Below are 16393 nucleotides of genomic sequence, written 5' to 3' on the forward strand. Positions count from 1 at the left end.
GCCCCCCTGTTGTGTCACCGCCTCGTCGACGTTCTGACGCCGCCTCTTCGCCTATATAAAGGTCCCTGACCTAAAACACGATACGAAAAAGCCACGGTACGAGAAACCTTCCAGAGCCGCCGCCATCGCGAAGCCAAGATCTGGGGGACAGGAGTCTCTGTTCCGGCACGCCGCCGGGACGGGGAAGTGCCCCCGGAAGGCTTCTCCATCGACACCACCGCCATCTTCATCAACGCTGCTGTCTCCCATGAGGAGGGAGTAGTTCTCCATCGAGGCTCGGGGCTGTACCGGTAGCTATGTGGTTAATCTCTCTCCTATGTGCTTCAATACAATAATCTCATGATCTGCCTTACATGATTGAGATTCATATGATGATGCTTGTAATCTAGATGTCATTATGCTAGTCAAGTGGGTTTTACTTATGTGATCTCCGGAGACTCATTGTCCCACGTGTGTAAAGGTGACAAGTGTGTGCACCGTGTGGGTCTCTTAGGCTATATTTCACAGAATACTTATTCACCGTTATGAATGGCATAGTGAAGTGCTTATTTATATCTCTTTATGATTGCAATGTGTTTTGTATCACAACTTATCCGTGTGCTACTCTAGTGATGTTATTAAAGTAGTTTATTCCTCCCGCACGGTGTAATGGTGACAGGTGTGTGCATCGTGTAGTACTTGGCGTAGGCTATGATTGTGATCTCTTGTAGATTATGAAGTTAATTATTGCTATGATAGTATTGATGTGATCAATTCCTCCTTTCGTAGTGTGAAGGTGACAGTGTGCATGCTATGTTAGTACTTGGTTTGGTTATGTTGATCTGTCATGCACTCTAAGGTTATTTAAATATGAACATTGAATATTGTGGAGCTTGTTAACTCCGGCATTGAGGGTTCGTGTAATCCTACACGGTTAGTGGTGTTCATCATCCAACAAGAGGGTGTAGAGTCTAGCATCTATCTATTTATTCTGTTATGTGATCAATGTTGAGAGTGTCCACTAGTGAAAGTATGATCCCTAGGCCTTGTTCCTAAATATCGCTATCGCTGCTTGTTTACAGTTTTATCGCATCTTTACTTCCCGCAATATTACTACCATCAATCGCACGCCAGACAAGCACTTTTCTCGGCGCTCGTACGATCGCTCATATTCATTCATACCACTTGTATTTCACTATCTCTTCGCCGAACTAGTGCACCTATTAGGTGTGTTGGGGACACAAGAGACTTCTTGCTTTGTGGTTGCAGGGCTGCATGAGAGGGATATCTTTGACCTCTTCCTCCCTGAGTTCGATAAACCTTGGGTGATCCACTTAAGGGAAACTTGCTGCTGTTCTACAAACCTCTGCTCTTGGAGGCCCAACACTCTCTACAAGAATAGAAGCACCCGTAGACATCAGAACCTCTTCCTTCGGAAGTGTCGTTTGGTAAATCATGCAAATTTTCATAAACTATGGGAATCTGGCAAAGAAAGGAGTAAATGAGAACAACAGTAGTTGTGACAGCAAAGTGGAACAGGGTCGTAAGAATATGAGGAAAAAGATTTACCTCTGTCAATGGGTGATCGGCATCAAGAGGAGTATAGGAAGATATCAACGGGATCGAGTCTTCCAGGCTAAAGAGAGTGAGGCGACGAACTTCATCAAGCAGTTCCTTTTCTGATAGTTCAGCGATGTTTATCCTGGTTTCATCCTTTGGACCTGAATACAACCACATCGGACGAACCCTAGCCATGATTGGCTGGACTCGACGTTTCAAGAACACTGCAGCCACCTCTGTACCAATCATGGTTTGGCCGTCGGTTTCTTTGATCCGAAGAAATTTGGCGAATAATTCGTCGGCTGCTGACTTTTCGTCGGGAGAAAGAATATTCTTCCAAGAATGCCTAGGCTTGGCTTCAAGGACGTCGGCAAAGCGAGGAAGCTGGGACTCGATTGTTGAGGAATCCTTAACATAAAACCATTTCAGTCTCCATCCTTGCACGGATTCTCTCATTGGGAAATTGAAATAGTTGACCTCTGAACGAACAACAAACCCCACTCCCCCGATGACAAAGGGTCCATTGCTACTACTGTATCTCTTTACGAAGAATATCTTCTTCCATAACCCAAAGTGAGGCTCGATGCCCAAAAACGCTTCATAAAGGGTGATGAACACAACAACGTGGAGGATTGAGTTAGGATTGAGTTGCCATAGTTGGATTTCGTAAGTCCGCAGAAGACGATGGAGGAACTCGTGAGCAGGAAGCGAAAGACCCCGATACAAGAATGACAGAAACATCACGATGAACCCGGCCAGCAGGAGGATTGGGCCGAGAGATCGCACCTGGGAGAATCACATTCTCCTCATCGGAGGAGATTAGCCCGAGGCTTTGGGCCCTCTTCTCATCACGCTTTGTGATGGAGGACGCTAGCCAGTCTCCGGGTTTGGCCGCGGCTACCGAACTTGGTGGCGCTGATGGCGCCGGAGCTGGGGGAGGAGCATCTGGCGTGCTTCTCTTTGGAAGATTCGAGGAGGCCTTGGCGGTGACGCCACCGCTCGTGGAGCTAGCGGCGGCAGCGATGTTCTTCTTCTTCTTCACCATCGCGAGATCTGGAGAAGATCTGAAAACAGTGGCGGCGGCGCAGCGGTTGTGAAAGAGAAAGGTAGAAGAAGAACAGAGGATCTTTGCGATGAATACGAGAGAATGCTGAGGATTTTTTCTTAAGGGATTTTAAGAAGAGGAAAACCTAAGGATTGCGTGGGCACGTGTCGTTACTGCCAATTCATTAAAAGGACCCTTTCTCCATCGATTGCGGAAATCGAGGAGGCACCTTGGTAACTGTACGAGGAAAGCGGATATTACTTAAAAACAGAGCCAGGCAGGGGTAGGATGGGCCCAGCAGGTCGCGTCCTGGCTGTCAAGATCAAAGTAACGATAACGTCATCAGCGACGTCATGAGGAACGCTCGAAGCATTCGAAGAAATGTAAAAGATATCGGACGGTGAACTTGAGTCTATGTACGGATCGCGAGCATCCGCACCTAGACTCGGGGGCTACTCCCATCGGGAGTGCTGGACGCGCACCTGATAAAATGAGCACTCGAAGATATTCCCGTGAAGAAATATTTGGAGAAAAGGATGGAATGATCAGCTCGAGTCTGCACCCGGTTACACGCGCTCGTGTCCAGACTCGGGGGCTACTCCCATCGGGAGCGCTGGACGCGCACCCGATAGAACTTTTTTGCACTCCAGGATCATGCCCGGGGACTTGATTCTGTGTAGGGTGACGTTGTTTTGCCATCGGCAGTTAACCAGCAAAAGTTGGGCACGTTACTCATTATCCCGTATGCGCGGAAAACTTATCGGAGAAAACAAGCCTTGGTACAAATGTATCGGATGACCCATGAAGACTTGCAGCAAAACTTCGGCAAAAGAAAACGTTCGAGTGGCACAACTTGGGTCTACGCACGGATTGCAAGCATCCGTACCTAGACTCGGGGGCTACTCCCATCGGAAGCGCTGGACGCGCACCCGATAGAAGAAGATGATGCTAATACAAGATGGACAAAAACAATCAATGAGAAGAACATTAGGTGGAGGCATGCTTTAGTCTCTACCCGAACTATCTTCGGCTAGACACTCGGGGGCTACTGACGTGGGCATTACCCTTCGGGTAACCGACATTGCCCTACCCTGTACGATTTGAGCTGGAGGCCCATGAAGGTACTCAATGACAAGATGGGCCACTTGGATGGCGCAGCGGAAGATTCCTTGGCGGGCAAGACAAGGAAGGAACCGAACAAGGAAAGTTTAGAGATAGAACTATTGTAAACCTAGTCGTACTCGGTTAGATCTCTTGAGACCTGGCCTCCTATATAAAGGCCAGGAGAGGGGCTGCCGAGGGACACGTACAATCTTAGCAATCTTAGCCACCAGAAGTCTAGAGCTAGGTTGCCGCGACACTTAGCCTCTCGACGAGATCTCAGCCGAACCTTTCGGCACCCCATTGTAACCCAATATTCTCATAATCAAGATCAGACAGGCAGGACGTAAGGGTTTTACCTCATCGAGGGCCCCGAACCTGGGTAAATCGCTCTCCCCGCTTGTCTGTGAACCGATGTCTCGTGTCAGCTTACAGGATTCCATCAACCCTAAGCCCCTATCAGAGGGCATTGCCGAGGAGCACCCTCGACAACACCAGTATCACCTCAAGCCACGGGGCCGGAGCTAAAGACTATCCTACTTCTCGCAAAGCTCCACTCCTACAAGCCACCCAACAAGCCCACTCATCAAGCACCGTGCTTAGCGTGACTAGCACCGGCGAACGCTTGCCATTGAAGACTTGTCATTGTGTACCAGAGAGATCACAAGACAAGCACGACTAAGGAGTTTATTTTCTTGCGTTGCACCTTCACGATGCGGGAGGAGGTGAGAAGTCACCAGTCGTTGATGCCCACATTCCCTGATAGGATAATGTTGGGCAAACAGAGGTGAAGCACCAGGCCGGCCCAGAACTCCTGCGCATAGGCGCAATGCAGGGAGAGATGGTCCAGCGTCTCTGGGGCCACGTCGCAGAGCGGGCAGAGGATGTGCGTTGGCAGGCCTCTTTGGATCCTTCGGTCAGCCGTCCAGCAGCGAGGACGTCCAAGCGTGAAAGTGGTGCTTTAGCGGGGCGAAAGAGTCCTAGATGAGCGGGGCCGCCACCAGCCCTGTGGTACACCTGGAAGAGCATGTTGTAGGCCGAACAAGAGGAGAAACTGCCGTCTCCGGTCCACTTCCAGATGAAGGCGTCGACTGCATCCGTGTCATGGCGTTGGTGGGCAGCTTCCTGGATAGCAGACCAGAGGCAGGTATTGTACCGTTGCATCGACCGAAAGCTCACCAGAGATGTTGAGAGCCCAGTTGTTGCCGGCGAGCCCCATCGCCACGGTGCGTCGTTTCCAAGCAGCAGGCCTGACCAGCTTGAGGAGATCAGGGGCGATGGCGGCTGTGGATAGGCCCCCGGTCCAAGGGTCTTCCTAGAGCAAGATGGAAGCACCATTCCCCAAGATGAGCCGGACGGAGGCGTTGAAGAGGGCCATCGACTCGGATCCAACCTGCACGTCCAGCCCGCTCCAAGGCTTGGAGCGATCAGCCCTAGACAACCAGACCCACCTTGTTTGAAGAGCTGGTTGTTATGGACTGACCTGTTAGACTCTAAGCTTTTACTAACTGACTCTAAAGTCTAAACCCTAGTGGCTCACGCTCATGGAGGAATAACGACGTGTGCCAATGCGTCAGAGTCAGACCATACGTTCGCTCCAAGTCTACATACATGTTTTTACTTAAAAAAGAATCTCTATATATGTAGGCCGGGTTGATGAGCCAACCAGAAAATTGTGAAATCTCGTCGCGCGTGACAACAGAAATGGAGGTCTACCGTCTACCTCGGCCGGGCTCTCGGGTGGACGTCGATATATGGCTCTGCATTCAACGGGCAGGTGATTGGAGCTTGACGGCAAACCACGTTTTTTTTTTGGAAAATAATTCTATATTACTCCCTCCGTCTCATTATACATGTCATATTTTTATCTAAATTTAGATATATCTATATTTCTCGATCAAAATAAACCCGGCCAGTCTAGAGATTGCCAAGTGTACAAATGGGGAGAGAGAGAAATATAGCAGGTATTTTTGCGGAAATTCACTTTTGAACTTGAGAGCATATGCTCCTGCTACCCAAGGAAAATCAATTTTAAATAGTGAGCAAAAATTTGTGCGTATATGTCGACGTTATATGAGCGCACACCAAGTTATGTTGAAATATAATAATTTTAATGTCCTATATAAAAAGATAAAAAAATGTCTCATGAAAAGATTTTTTTAATCATCAAATTTTGTCTTTTTGCACTCACCACATAAAATGTCGGTTTTCCGTGAACGACTTCAGGAGCACGAATTATGTCGAGATGTACACGTCAATTTTTTGTTCAGAATTTTTTGACATTTTATATCGTGTTTAAAAATTATTTCAAAAATAGGGAGCATACGCTCCGGGTGCAGAAACGCCTCGTTCGTCCCTTGGTGCAAACTAACATATTTTGTTATCATCCTGCGTAAGTCTGTAAACTTAACAAGCTGCTCACGGAGGAAGGACGTACGCAATAAGTCAGATGCAAATGGAGGATGGCTATATATATGGGGCAAATAGAAACTTCTGAAATCATTGTACGGAGAACACAAATGGAGGTCTACCTCGGCTGGGCTCTGGTATGGGTGTGGGTGTGGCTAGCTCTGCTTGCAACGCGCAGCTGGTGGAGGTCCACGGCGAACCACGGCTTGCGTCTCCCGCCGGGTCCATGGACACTGCCGATCATCGGCAGCCTGCACCACCTGGCCGGGAAGCTCCCTCACTGCGCCCTGCGCGACCTGGCGCGGCGCCACGGGCCGGTCATGCTGCTCCGGCTCGGCGAGGTGCCCACGCTGGTGATATCGTCTCCGGCCGCGGCCCGCGAGGTGCTGAAGACCCAGGACCCGGCGTTCGCGTCGCGTTCGCTGACGGTCACCATGCGCGTGGTCACCTGCGACGGCCGCGACATCATCTTCTCGCCGTACGGCGAGTACTGGCGCCAGCTCCGCAAGGTCGCCGTCACCGAGCTCCTCACCATGCGCCGCGTCCGCTCCTTCCGCGCCATCCGCGAGGAGGAGGTGGCCACCATGCTGCACCACGTCGAGCGCGCCGCCGCGGCCGGCACCCCCATGGACATGCGCACGCGCCTGTCGGCCATCGTCTCCGACACCACCTTCCGCGCCGTCATGGGCGACCGCTGCAAGCAGCGCGACGTGTTCCTGCGGGAGCTCGACTCTCTCGTCAGCCTCACGTCGGGGCTTAACCCCGTGGACCTGTGGCCGTCGTCCTGGATCGCCAGGCTGCTCAGCGGCGATCTGCGCCGTGCCAAGAAGAACCACGCCGTCGTGTTCCAGATCATCAGGGAGATAGTCCAGGAGCATTTCAAGGGCTCCGGCGAAGAAGCCGAGGACCTGGTCGACGTGTTGCTCAAAGTGCACAAGGATGGTGGAGTCGACATGCTCGGAGTCGAAGCCGTCATCTTTGTACATATCGACAACTAATCCCTTAGTAGAAAACAAAGACTCTGAACAATGATTGTTTTGACGCGCACTGTGTACGTGCAGGATCTCTTCAGCGCCGGAAGCGAGACGTCGGCCACGACGCTGGAATGGGCCATGGCCGAGATGATCAAGAACCCAACGGTGATGAAGAGGGCCACGGCGGAGGTGCGCCGGGCATTCGAGGCCGGTGGCAAGGTCGTCGAGGACAGGCTCGGCGCCGACCTCCCGTACCTGCAGCTCGTCGTCCGGGAGACGCTCCGTCTCCACCCGCCCCTGCCGCTGCTGCTCCCGCGCCAGTGCCGGCAGCCGTGCAAGGTGCTCGGGTTCGACGTGCCCGAGGGCACGCAGGTCATCGTCAACGGCTGGGCGCTGGGCCGCGACGAGCGGAGCTGGCCCGACGCCACCGAGGAGTTCCGGCCGGAGCGCTTCGAGGCCGGCGACGGCGCCGACTTCAGGGGCACCGACTTCGAGTTCCTGCCCTTCGGAGCCGGCCGGAGAATGTGCCCCGGGATGGCGTTCGGCCTCGCCAACGTGGAGCTTCCGCTCGCCAGCCTGCTGCTCCACTTCGACTGGGAAGCGCCCGGCATCTCCGATCCTGCTGAGTTCGACATGACGGAGGGGTTCGGCGTCACTGCGCGCCGGAAGGCTACCCTCCTCCTGCGCCCTTCCCTCCGCGTGCCAACCCCTCGAACTGGACTCGTCTCCTAAATCAACTCCCATACGCCATTGCCTATGTGCAGTGCTACCCTACTGCTACTTGTACATTGTTGGCGTCACCGCGTCATTTCCTTGTAGTGGAACGCTTGTAGTACACGCTTCCACCGATGAGCCAACTGTTGGTACAAGGCAGAATAAAAATCCAAGTATATAGTTGCATTGTATTGCTCCACCAACACATGATGTATTCTATTCGGTGTGAATTTTGATGTAATGTTTTGTAAGATATATATTTTATCACATAGTTTAAAATAGCCGGCTATAGCCCGCTAAAAGGTGTCAAAATCCTTAAATAGCCGGCTATAGCCAGGCTATAGCCGGGTTATAGCTGTTTTGGGAGGCCGCGGCTATATCTTGTAGCCGGCTATATTTTAAACATTAATTTTATGATAATGACATAATAGAAGTTCTAATGCATCAATCGATTGAGAGGTCAAGACTATGTCTCCTTTGAATTTATTTTTTTGGTTCGGGCAACACTAATTTTGTTGCTTAATAAGAATAATAACACATAGTAACATTTTGAACTATTATAAACATTTATAGAAACATCCCAAGGTGTGAAAATGAAATTATTGAGATCTAACTGGAGCAGAATGAGCTCTTTAAAACTTCGGGCTATAATTCCTGTTAGAATTGTAAATAGACTCTACCTCCTCTGTCTTCTGTATCACGTATACGTGTTGTATACGATTGTAATTGTATGATCATGTCAATATAAGTGGAGACCGGTGCGGGGCAGAGACCCACGCACAAAACCCTAAACCCTCTTTTCAGTCTTGGTATCAGAGCCACAGCCGCCGCGAGCCCTCTCCGCCGCCGCTGTAAGATCCGATCGCCGCCGCCGCGAGTTCTCTCCGCCGCCGCCGCGATGACGTCCTCCCTCCAGCTCTCCACCACCGTCGGATCGATGGCTTCATCGTCGTCCGCCTCTGCTCCCCGCGGGGATCGGCTCCTACGCCCGCGGTTCGGCCGGAGGCCGGGAACTTCAACCTCCGGAAGGGCATCCTCCTTCCCAATCTCGGCCGGTGCCGGTCTTCATCGCCACCTTGACGCAACCGTCGCAGCGCCAGCGAAGACCATCACCACAGGAGATGGTGACAAGGCCACTACGGTGGTCAACCCCGAGTATGAGCGCTGGTGGATCCAGGACCAGCGCGTCATCGGGCTCCTTCTTGGCTCCATGGAGCCCGACATCGCCAACCAACTCATTGGTCGCACGACCGCTGCCTCGGTCTGGCAAAGTGTCCATGACCTGTACGGCGCTCAGAGTCGCGCCAATGTGCGCCACATCCGTCGACAGCTTGTGTCGACGCGCAAGGAAGACCTCTCCGCCGCTGCATACATGCAGAAGATGAAGGCATTAGCCGATGCTATGGCTGCTGCTGGTGTTCCTATCACCGACGACGAGCTCGTCGACTACATCGTCATTGGGCTCGGTTCTGCCTACAACGCCGTCACTACACCGCTCACCCTCGGCAACAGCACCGAGGCGATCTCCTATGCGACGTTCTATTCGAACGTGCTCTCCTTCGAGTCCCTTCAAGCACAGCAGGCACACGCCGAAGGCTGGACCTCCTCGGTCAATACGGCCATGCGCCCTAACCCTGCCTTCCAAGGCGGTGGATCTTCTCGTCCCTTCGGCAATGATGGCCAGCAGGGGCAGCCCCGTGGCGGCGGCAGCGGGAACGGCGGCTACGGCCGCAATGATGGTGGCGGCTACGGCCGCAACGATGGTGGCAACTTCGGTGGCCGCAATGACGGCCGCACTGGTGGAGGCAATGGTGGCGGCAATGGGGGTGGCTGGAACGACGGCCGCAACAATAACAACAACCGCAATGGCGGTGGGAACGGTCGAGCGGCGTCGCCGGCGGCCACGGTGTCGGATCCGTGGCAGCCGGGGACATGTCGCCAAAGACTGCCGCAACCGCTTCGACACCAACTATCAGCCTCCTCGGCAGCGTGGAGGCAACGCTGTCACCACAAACTACAACAACAACCCCTGGATCATGGATTCGGGGGCTACGGACCACCCGACCAGCGAGCTCGCCCGTCTTCAAGCGTATGAGCGCTATGGTGGCAAAGATCAGGTGCAAGTGGCCAATGGTGCAGGTTTGTCAATTTCGCATATTGGTCATTCTCTTTTAGCTGGTTCATCTATTCATCTTAAGAATATTCTCCATGTTCCTGATGCTCGTCTAAGTCTCCTTTCTGTTTATCGTATCGTCACGTGACAATCATGTGTTTGTCGAGTTTCATCGTGACTTTTTACGTGTCAAGGACAAAACCACGAGGAAGGTTCTTCTTCTCGGTAGGAGCCATGGAGGCCTGTATCCCGTCCCCTTCGGAAGAGCTTCGTCATCCTCTCGAGTGTCGGCCGGTGCTATCTCTTCAAGGTGGCATCAACGTCTTGGCCATCCATCCAATAATGTAGTTCAAAACATTGTTAGGTCTAATGAGCTTTCTAGTTCCCCGTCAGATCATTCTTCTTTAGTGTGTGATGCTTGTCAACGTGCTAAAAATCATCAATTTCCATACTCGTTATCCTCTCGTGTGTCTACTGTACCTCTTGAATTGATTCACTCAGATGTATGGGGGCTGGCTAGTGTCTCCTCGGGGGGGTATAAGTACTATGTTAGTTTTGTTGATGACTACTCTCGTTTTTGCTGGGTTTATCTCCTTAAACACAAATCTGATGTGGAACAAGTATTCTACTCCTTTCAAGCTCATGTTGAGCGTCTTCTGAATGCCAAGATCAAGGCGTTTCAGTCCGGCCGGGGTGGTGAATATCACCGTCTACATCGGTATTTTGAGCGCAACGGCATAGTTCATCGTGTCTCGTGCCCCCATACTTCTCAGCGAACGGGATAGGCTGAGCGGAAACATCGCCATCCGGTCGAGGTCGGACTAACACTCCTCGCACACTCGCGGTTACCCTTGCGTTTTTGGGATGAGGCCCTCCTTACGGCATGTTATCTCATTAACCGTATGCCTACCCCTGTCATCAATAAGGAGACACCTTTGTTTCGGCTCATGAAAATTCAGCCTAACTACTCCTTTCTTCGCATCTTTGGGTGTTCTTGTTGGCCTAGTCTTCGCAAATACAATTCTCACATATTAGAATTTCGGTCTAAGATGTGTGTTTCTGGGATACAATCCTATGCATAAAGGCTACAAGTGCCTAGATCGGTCTACGGGACGAATTTATATCTCTCGTGACGTTGTTTTCGATGAATCTGTGTTTCCTTTTGCTACCCCCGGCGTATCAGTTGATGCTACCTCCCTTGAGCATGCCATTTGTTTTCCCTCCGATGAACCGGTTACTAGTGAACACAGTGCGAAATTACGACCTCTCGTACACTGTCTACTGATCCATCTGTGCAAAGTGTTGGTGTTTCCCCGCGGGTCGTCGGTGCTCTCTCCGATCAGGCAAGGATCGACGATCCGATCGTCGTGCATGGCGATGGCGTGCATGCGCCGCCCACCGCCAGCCCGATTCCCTCCGTTCCGGCCCATGGGCCGCAGGCACCTTCGTCGGTACCTGGTCAGCCCGCGTCGCCTCCTGCCGCACCGCCGGCCGCGACGTCTTCGGCTGACTCGTCCGACGCTGTGTCGCAACATGCGATGATAACCAGGCACCGCGACCAGACTCGACGGGAGAAGGAGTATACTGATGGTACGGTCCGATATGATCCTCGCCGACGTGCCTTCTTTGCTGCCCCATCTTCGCATCGAGAAGCGCTTCTCGAGCCGGCTTGGCATTCAGCTATGGCCGACGAGTTCTCTGCACTGATGAAGACAGGCACGTGGATTTTGGTTCCCCGGCCACCGGGTGTTAATATAGTCGGCAGCAAGTGGATTTTCAAAACGAAGCATCGTCCAGATGGGTCTATTGACAAGCATAAGGCCAGGTTGGTTGCTCGTGGTTTTACTCAGCAGCACGGGATTGATTATGGTGACACGTTTAGTCCGGTGGTGAAGCCGCCCACAGTTCGTCTTGTTACGTCTCTCGCAGTTTCTCGAGGGTGGACACTCCGACAAATTGATGTCAGCAATGCCTTCTTGCATGGATTCTTGGCTGAAACGGTATATATGCAGCAACCTCCTGGTTTTGAGGACGCCCAGTATCCCTCTCATGTTTGCAAGCTCCAGCGGTCGATCTATGGTCTAAAACAGTCTCCGCGTGCATGGTATGCACGGCTGAGTCAGCGTTTGTATCGACTGGGGTTTACTTCTTCCAAAGCTGACACGTCGCTCTTCATCTACTCACATCATGGTGTGCAGATTTTTATGTTGGTATATGTGGATGATATTGTTATTGCTGGGTCCACGCCGGATGCGGTGGATGTTACAGTTCGCGCTCTCGCTGCTACTTTCCCTATCAAGGACTTGGGCAAGTTGGAGTATTTCCTTGGATTGGAGGCCACTTACAATTCGGGGGGATGATCTTGACTCGGAAGAAGTATGCTCTTGACCTTACGCATCGAGTCAACATGGAGAATTGTAACCCTGCTATTACTCCACTTGCGGTATCGGAGACTTTGTCTAGGAGTTCAGGTACTTTGCTCAGTTCTGATGATTCTCATAGGTACCGCAGTGTTGTCGGAGGACTACAGTATCTTACACTCACTCGGCCAGATATCTCTTTTGCGGTGAACAATGTTTGTCAGTTTCTATCACAACCGACTGATGTTCACTGGGAGTCTGTGAAACGCATTTTGCGCTATGTCAAAGGGACGTTGGCGACTGGCTTGCAGATTCACAAGTCATCATCAACGGTTGTCGAGTATCTTCACCGACGCGGATTGGGCCGAGTCTGTGTGGATGATCGGCGTTCGACCAGCGGGTTTGCAGTGCTTGTTGGAGCAAATCTTATTTCTTGGAGCTCTAAGAAGCAACCCACAGTCTCGAGATCAAGTACAGAGGCAGAATACAAAGCATTGGCTAATGGCGCTGCTGAAGCTATATGGGTCGATTCTCTTCTCAAAGAGCTTGGCGTGGTTCGGCAACGTACCCCCATATTGTGGTGTGATAATCTTGGGGCAACTTACACGACGGCAAATCCAGTCTTTCATGCTCGAACGAAGCACATTGAGATTGATTTTCATTTCGTACGAGAACGAGTAGCTGCCGGTGACTTGGACGTCGGGTTCATCTCCACACATGATCAAGCTGGCTGATGTACTTACTAAGCCAGCCACCCGACATATGATAGATAGATTTAAGTCCAATCTTAACCTTGTCACGGTTTAGATTGAGGGGAGTGTTAGAATTGTAAATAGACTCTACCTCCTCTGTCTTGTGTATCACGTATACGTGTTGTATACGATTGTAATTGTATGATCATGTCAATATAAGTGGAGACCGGTGCGGGGCAGAGACCCACGCACAAAACCCTAAACCCTCTTTTCAGTCTATTCCAACCCGTGTCACTCGCTAGCTATTTAAATTGACTTTTCAGTCTCTCTTTTGTAAGGAGATATATAGATGTTGGACATACTTACCAACTTTCAACATTTTAAACTTCAATGAACTTTGGTTGTTACCTATAGACACTATAAAACGAACTTTTCTTTTTGTCATCTCTATCTCTTCTCACATGCAAGCTCTGTTTTAAATCGTGGCCATCAGATCAACATCCAATGGTCAAATCTTGCATGATTGTTAATAGGGTCTTGCATGCTTATTTGTTAGTTTTATGTATTACATTTTTCATATAGTAATGGCATGTTTCCGATTAAAAGGAAAAAATAGGATATTGTGATAGCCCAATAGCCCGGCGAGTGGCGGAGGATCCAACTCAACGAATTATGGGTACCAAAAATTGGGCATCCTATGCGCCTGAAAATTGCACACTTTTAGAGCATCTTCAGTCGCGTCCCCCTAATGACGTTTGGGCAGCCGCGGACAAAAAAAGCTCTTCAGTCGCGTCCTCAAAAGCTAAAAGGGTCGCATTTTGCGTCCAGCATTCCCAGCAGAGACTCTATACATAGGGAACGCGTCACACGTCGCGGACGCCGGACACAAAATAAGTGCTTGATGCATAAATGCAGCCCATATTTCCCACATGAGATTCTCTTTTCTCTCACCTAATTTTTCCACATAGGCTAGTGATGGTGCTTATCGTAACATCGACTTCACACTGTTGGGGAACCCCAAGAGGAACGTATGATGAGCACGTCAACAATTTTTCCCTCAGCAAGAAACAAAGTTTAATCGACCAGTAGGAGAAAGGTGTGACTTCTGAAGGTGTTGCTAGCTGACTAGTGGCAATGCGCACTACTGGCGTCAGCAACAACATGGAACCTGCACACAACACAACCAAAATACTTTGCCCCAACTTACAGTGAGGTTGTCAATCTCACCGGTTTTGCTGAACACAAATAATTAGACGTATCGAGTGGAAAGAGATGTTTGCAGTAATTAAAGAGAACAGTGCTTGCAGTAAGTAAACATAGCAGGATTGCAGTGGATGAATTTATCAGTGTAAAGGAAAGGACCGGGGTCCACAGTTCACTAGAGGTGTCTCTCCATAAAGATAAATAAGATGTTGGGTGAACAAATTACAGCTGGGCAATTGATAGAATACCGACAATAAATGACAAGATGATTACTATGAGATTCATTTCGGCATTTGATACGTCTCAAACGTATCTATAATTTCTTATGTTCCATGCTACTTTTATGATGATACACACATGTTTTATACACACTTTATGTCATTATTATGCGTTTTCCGGAACTAACCTATTAACGAGATGCCGAAGTGCCAGTTCTCGTTTTACTGCTCGTTTTTGGTTTCAGAAATCCTAGTAAGGAAATATTCTCGGAATTGGACGAAATCAACGCCCAGCATCTTATAATTCCACGAAGCTTCCAGAACACCGGAGAGGCACCAGAGGGGAGCCCTGGGGGGCCCACACATGTGGCCGGCGCGGCCAGGGCTTGGCCCGCGCCCCCCTATTGTGTGGCGGCTCCGTAGCCCTTCCGACTCCGACTCTTCGCCTATAAGAAGCCCCCTGACCTAAATCTTCGATACGGAAAAGTCACGGTACGAGAAACCTTCCAGAGCCGCCGTCATCGCGAAGCCAAGATCTGGGGGACAGGAGTCTCTGTTCTGGCACGCCGCCGGGACGGGGAAGTGCCCCCGGAAGGCTTCTCCATCGACACCACCACCATCTTCATCAACGCTCGCTGTCTCCCATGAGGAGGGAGTAGTTCTCCATCGAGGCTAAGGGCTGTACCGGTAGGCGATGGCGTGTAACTCACACGTTCGTTGGGAACCCCAAGAGGAAGGTATGATGCGCACAGCGGCAAGTTTTCCCTCGGAAAGAAACCAAGGTTTATCGAACCAGGAGGAGCCAAGAAGCACGTTGAAGGTTGATGGCGGCGGGATGTAGTGCGGCGCAACACCAGGGATTCGGCGCCAACGTGGAACCCGCACAACACAACCAAAGTACTTTGCCCCAACGAAACGGTGAGGTCTGTCAATCTCACCGCCTTGCCGTAACAAAGGATTAACCGTATTGTGTGGAAGATGATTGTTTGCAGAAAACAGTAAAACAAGTATTGCAGTAGATAGTATGCGATGTAAAGAATAGGACCGGGGTCCACAGTTCACTAGAGGTGTCTCTCCCATAAGATAAAAGCATGTTGGGTGAACAAATTACAGTCGGGCAATTGACAAATAGAGAGAGCATAACAATGCACATACATATCATGATAAATATAGTGAGATTTAATTGGGCATTACGACAAAGTACATAGACCGCTATCCAGCATGCATCTATGCCTAAAAAGTCCACCTTCGAGGTTATCATCCGAGCCCCCTCCGGTATTAAGTTGCTAACAACGAGACAATTGCATTAAGTATTGCGCGTAATGTAATTAGTGACTACATCCTTGAACATAGCACCAATGTTTTATCCCTAGTGGCAACGAGACATCCATAACCTTAGAGGTTCTTGTCACCCCTCTAGATTCACGGAGACATGAACCCACTATCGAGCATAAATACTCCCTCTTGGAGTTACTAGCATCAACTTGGCCGAGCCTCTACTAATAACGGAGAGCATGCAAGATCATAAACAACACATAGGTAATAACTTGATAATTAACATAACATAGTATTCTCTATCCATCGGATCCCGACAAACACAACATATAGAATTACGGATAGATGATCTTGATCATGTTAGGCAGCTCACAGGATCCAACAATGAAGCACAATGAGGAGAAGACAACCATCTAGCTACTGCTATGGACCCATAGTCCAGGGGTGAACTACTCACTCATCACTCCGGAGGCGACCATGGCGGTGAAGAGTCCTCCGGCAGGGTGCCGGAGGAGATCTCCAGAATCCCCCGAGATGGGATTGGCGGCGGCGGTGTCTCAGTAAGGTTTTCCGTATCGTGGCTCTCGGTACTGGGGGTTTCGCGACGGAGGCTATTTGTAGGCGGAAGGGCAGGTAAAGAGGCGGCACGAGGGGCCCACACTATAGGTCGGCGCGGCCAGGGCATGGGCCGCGCCGCCCTAGGGTGTGGCCACCTCGTGGCCCCACTTCGTCTCCTCTTCGGTCTTCCGG

The 16393-nt window shown here is 50.7% G+C and overlaps 1 protein-coding gene across 1 annotated transcript; it reads left to right on the forward strand.

The window, feature by feature from the left end:
* The first annotated feature begins 6204 nt into the window (after nucleotides 1-6204).
* On the forward strand, nucleotides 6205-7800 carry LOC124694425 (zealexin A1 synthase-like). Its single transcript, XM_047227409.1, has 2 exons — nucleotides 6205-7074; nucleotides 7156-7800. The coding sequence occupies exons 1-2, from the start codon at nucleotides 6205-6207 to the stop codon at nucleotides 7798-7800; spliced, it is 1515 nt and encodes a 504-aa protein (XP_047083365.1).
* The last annotated feature ends 8593 nt before the right edge of the window (nucleotides 7801-16393 follow it).

This window comes from Lolium rigidum, chromosome 3 (genome assembly GCF_022539505.1).
Source record: "Lolium rigidum isolate FL_2022 chromosome 3, APGP_CSIRO_Lrig_0.1, whole genome shotgun sequence".
Lineage (NCBI taxonomy): Eukaryota > Viridiplantae > Streptophyta > Magnoliopsida > Poales > Poaceae > Lolium > Lolium rigidum.

What these genes read in the sequence shown, in the direction of transcription:
- LOC124694425 (XM_047227409.1), top strand. Translation starts at nt 6,205, where the DNA reads ATGGAGGTCTACCTCGGCTGGGCTCTGGTATGGGTGTGGGTGTGGCTA. An exon ending in GAGTCGAAGCCGTCATCTTT is followed by an intron (nt 7,075 to 7,155) that starts GTACATATCGAC and finishes GTGTACGTGCAG; the next exon opens with GATCTCTTCAGCGCCGGAAG.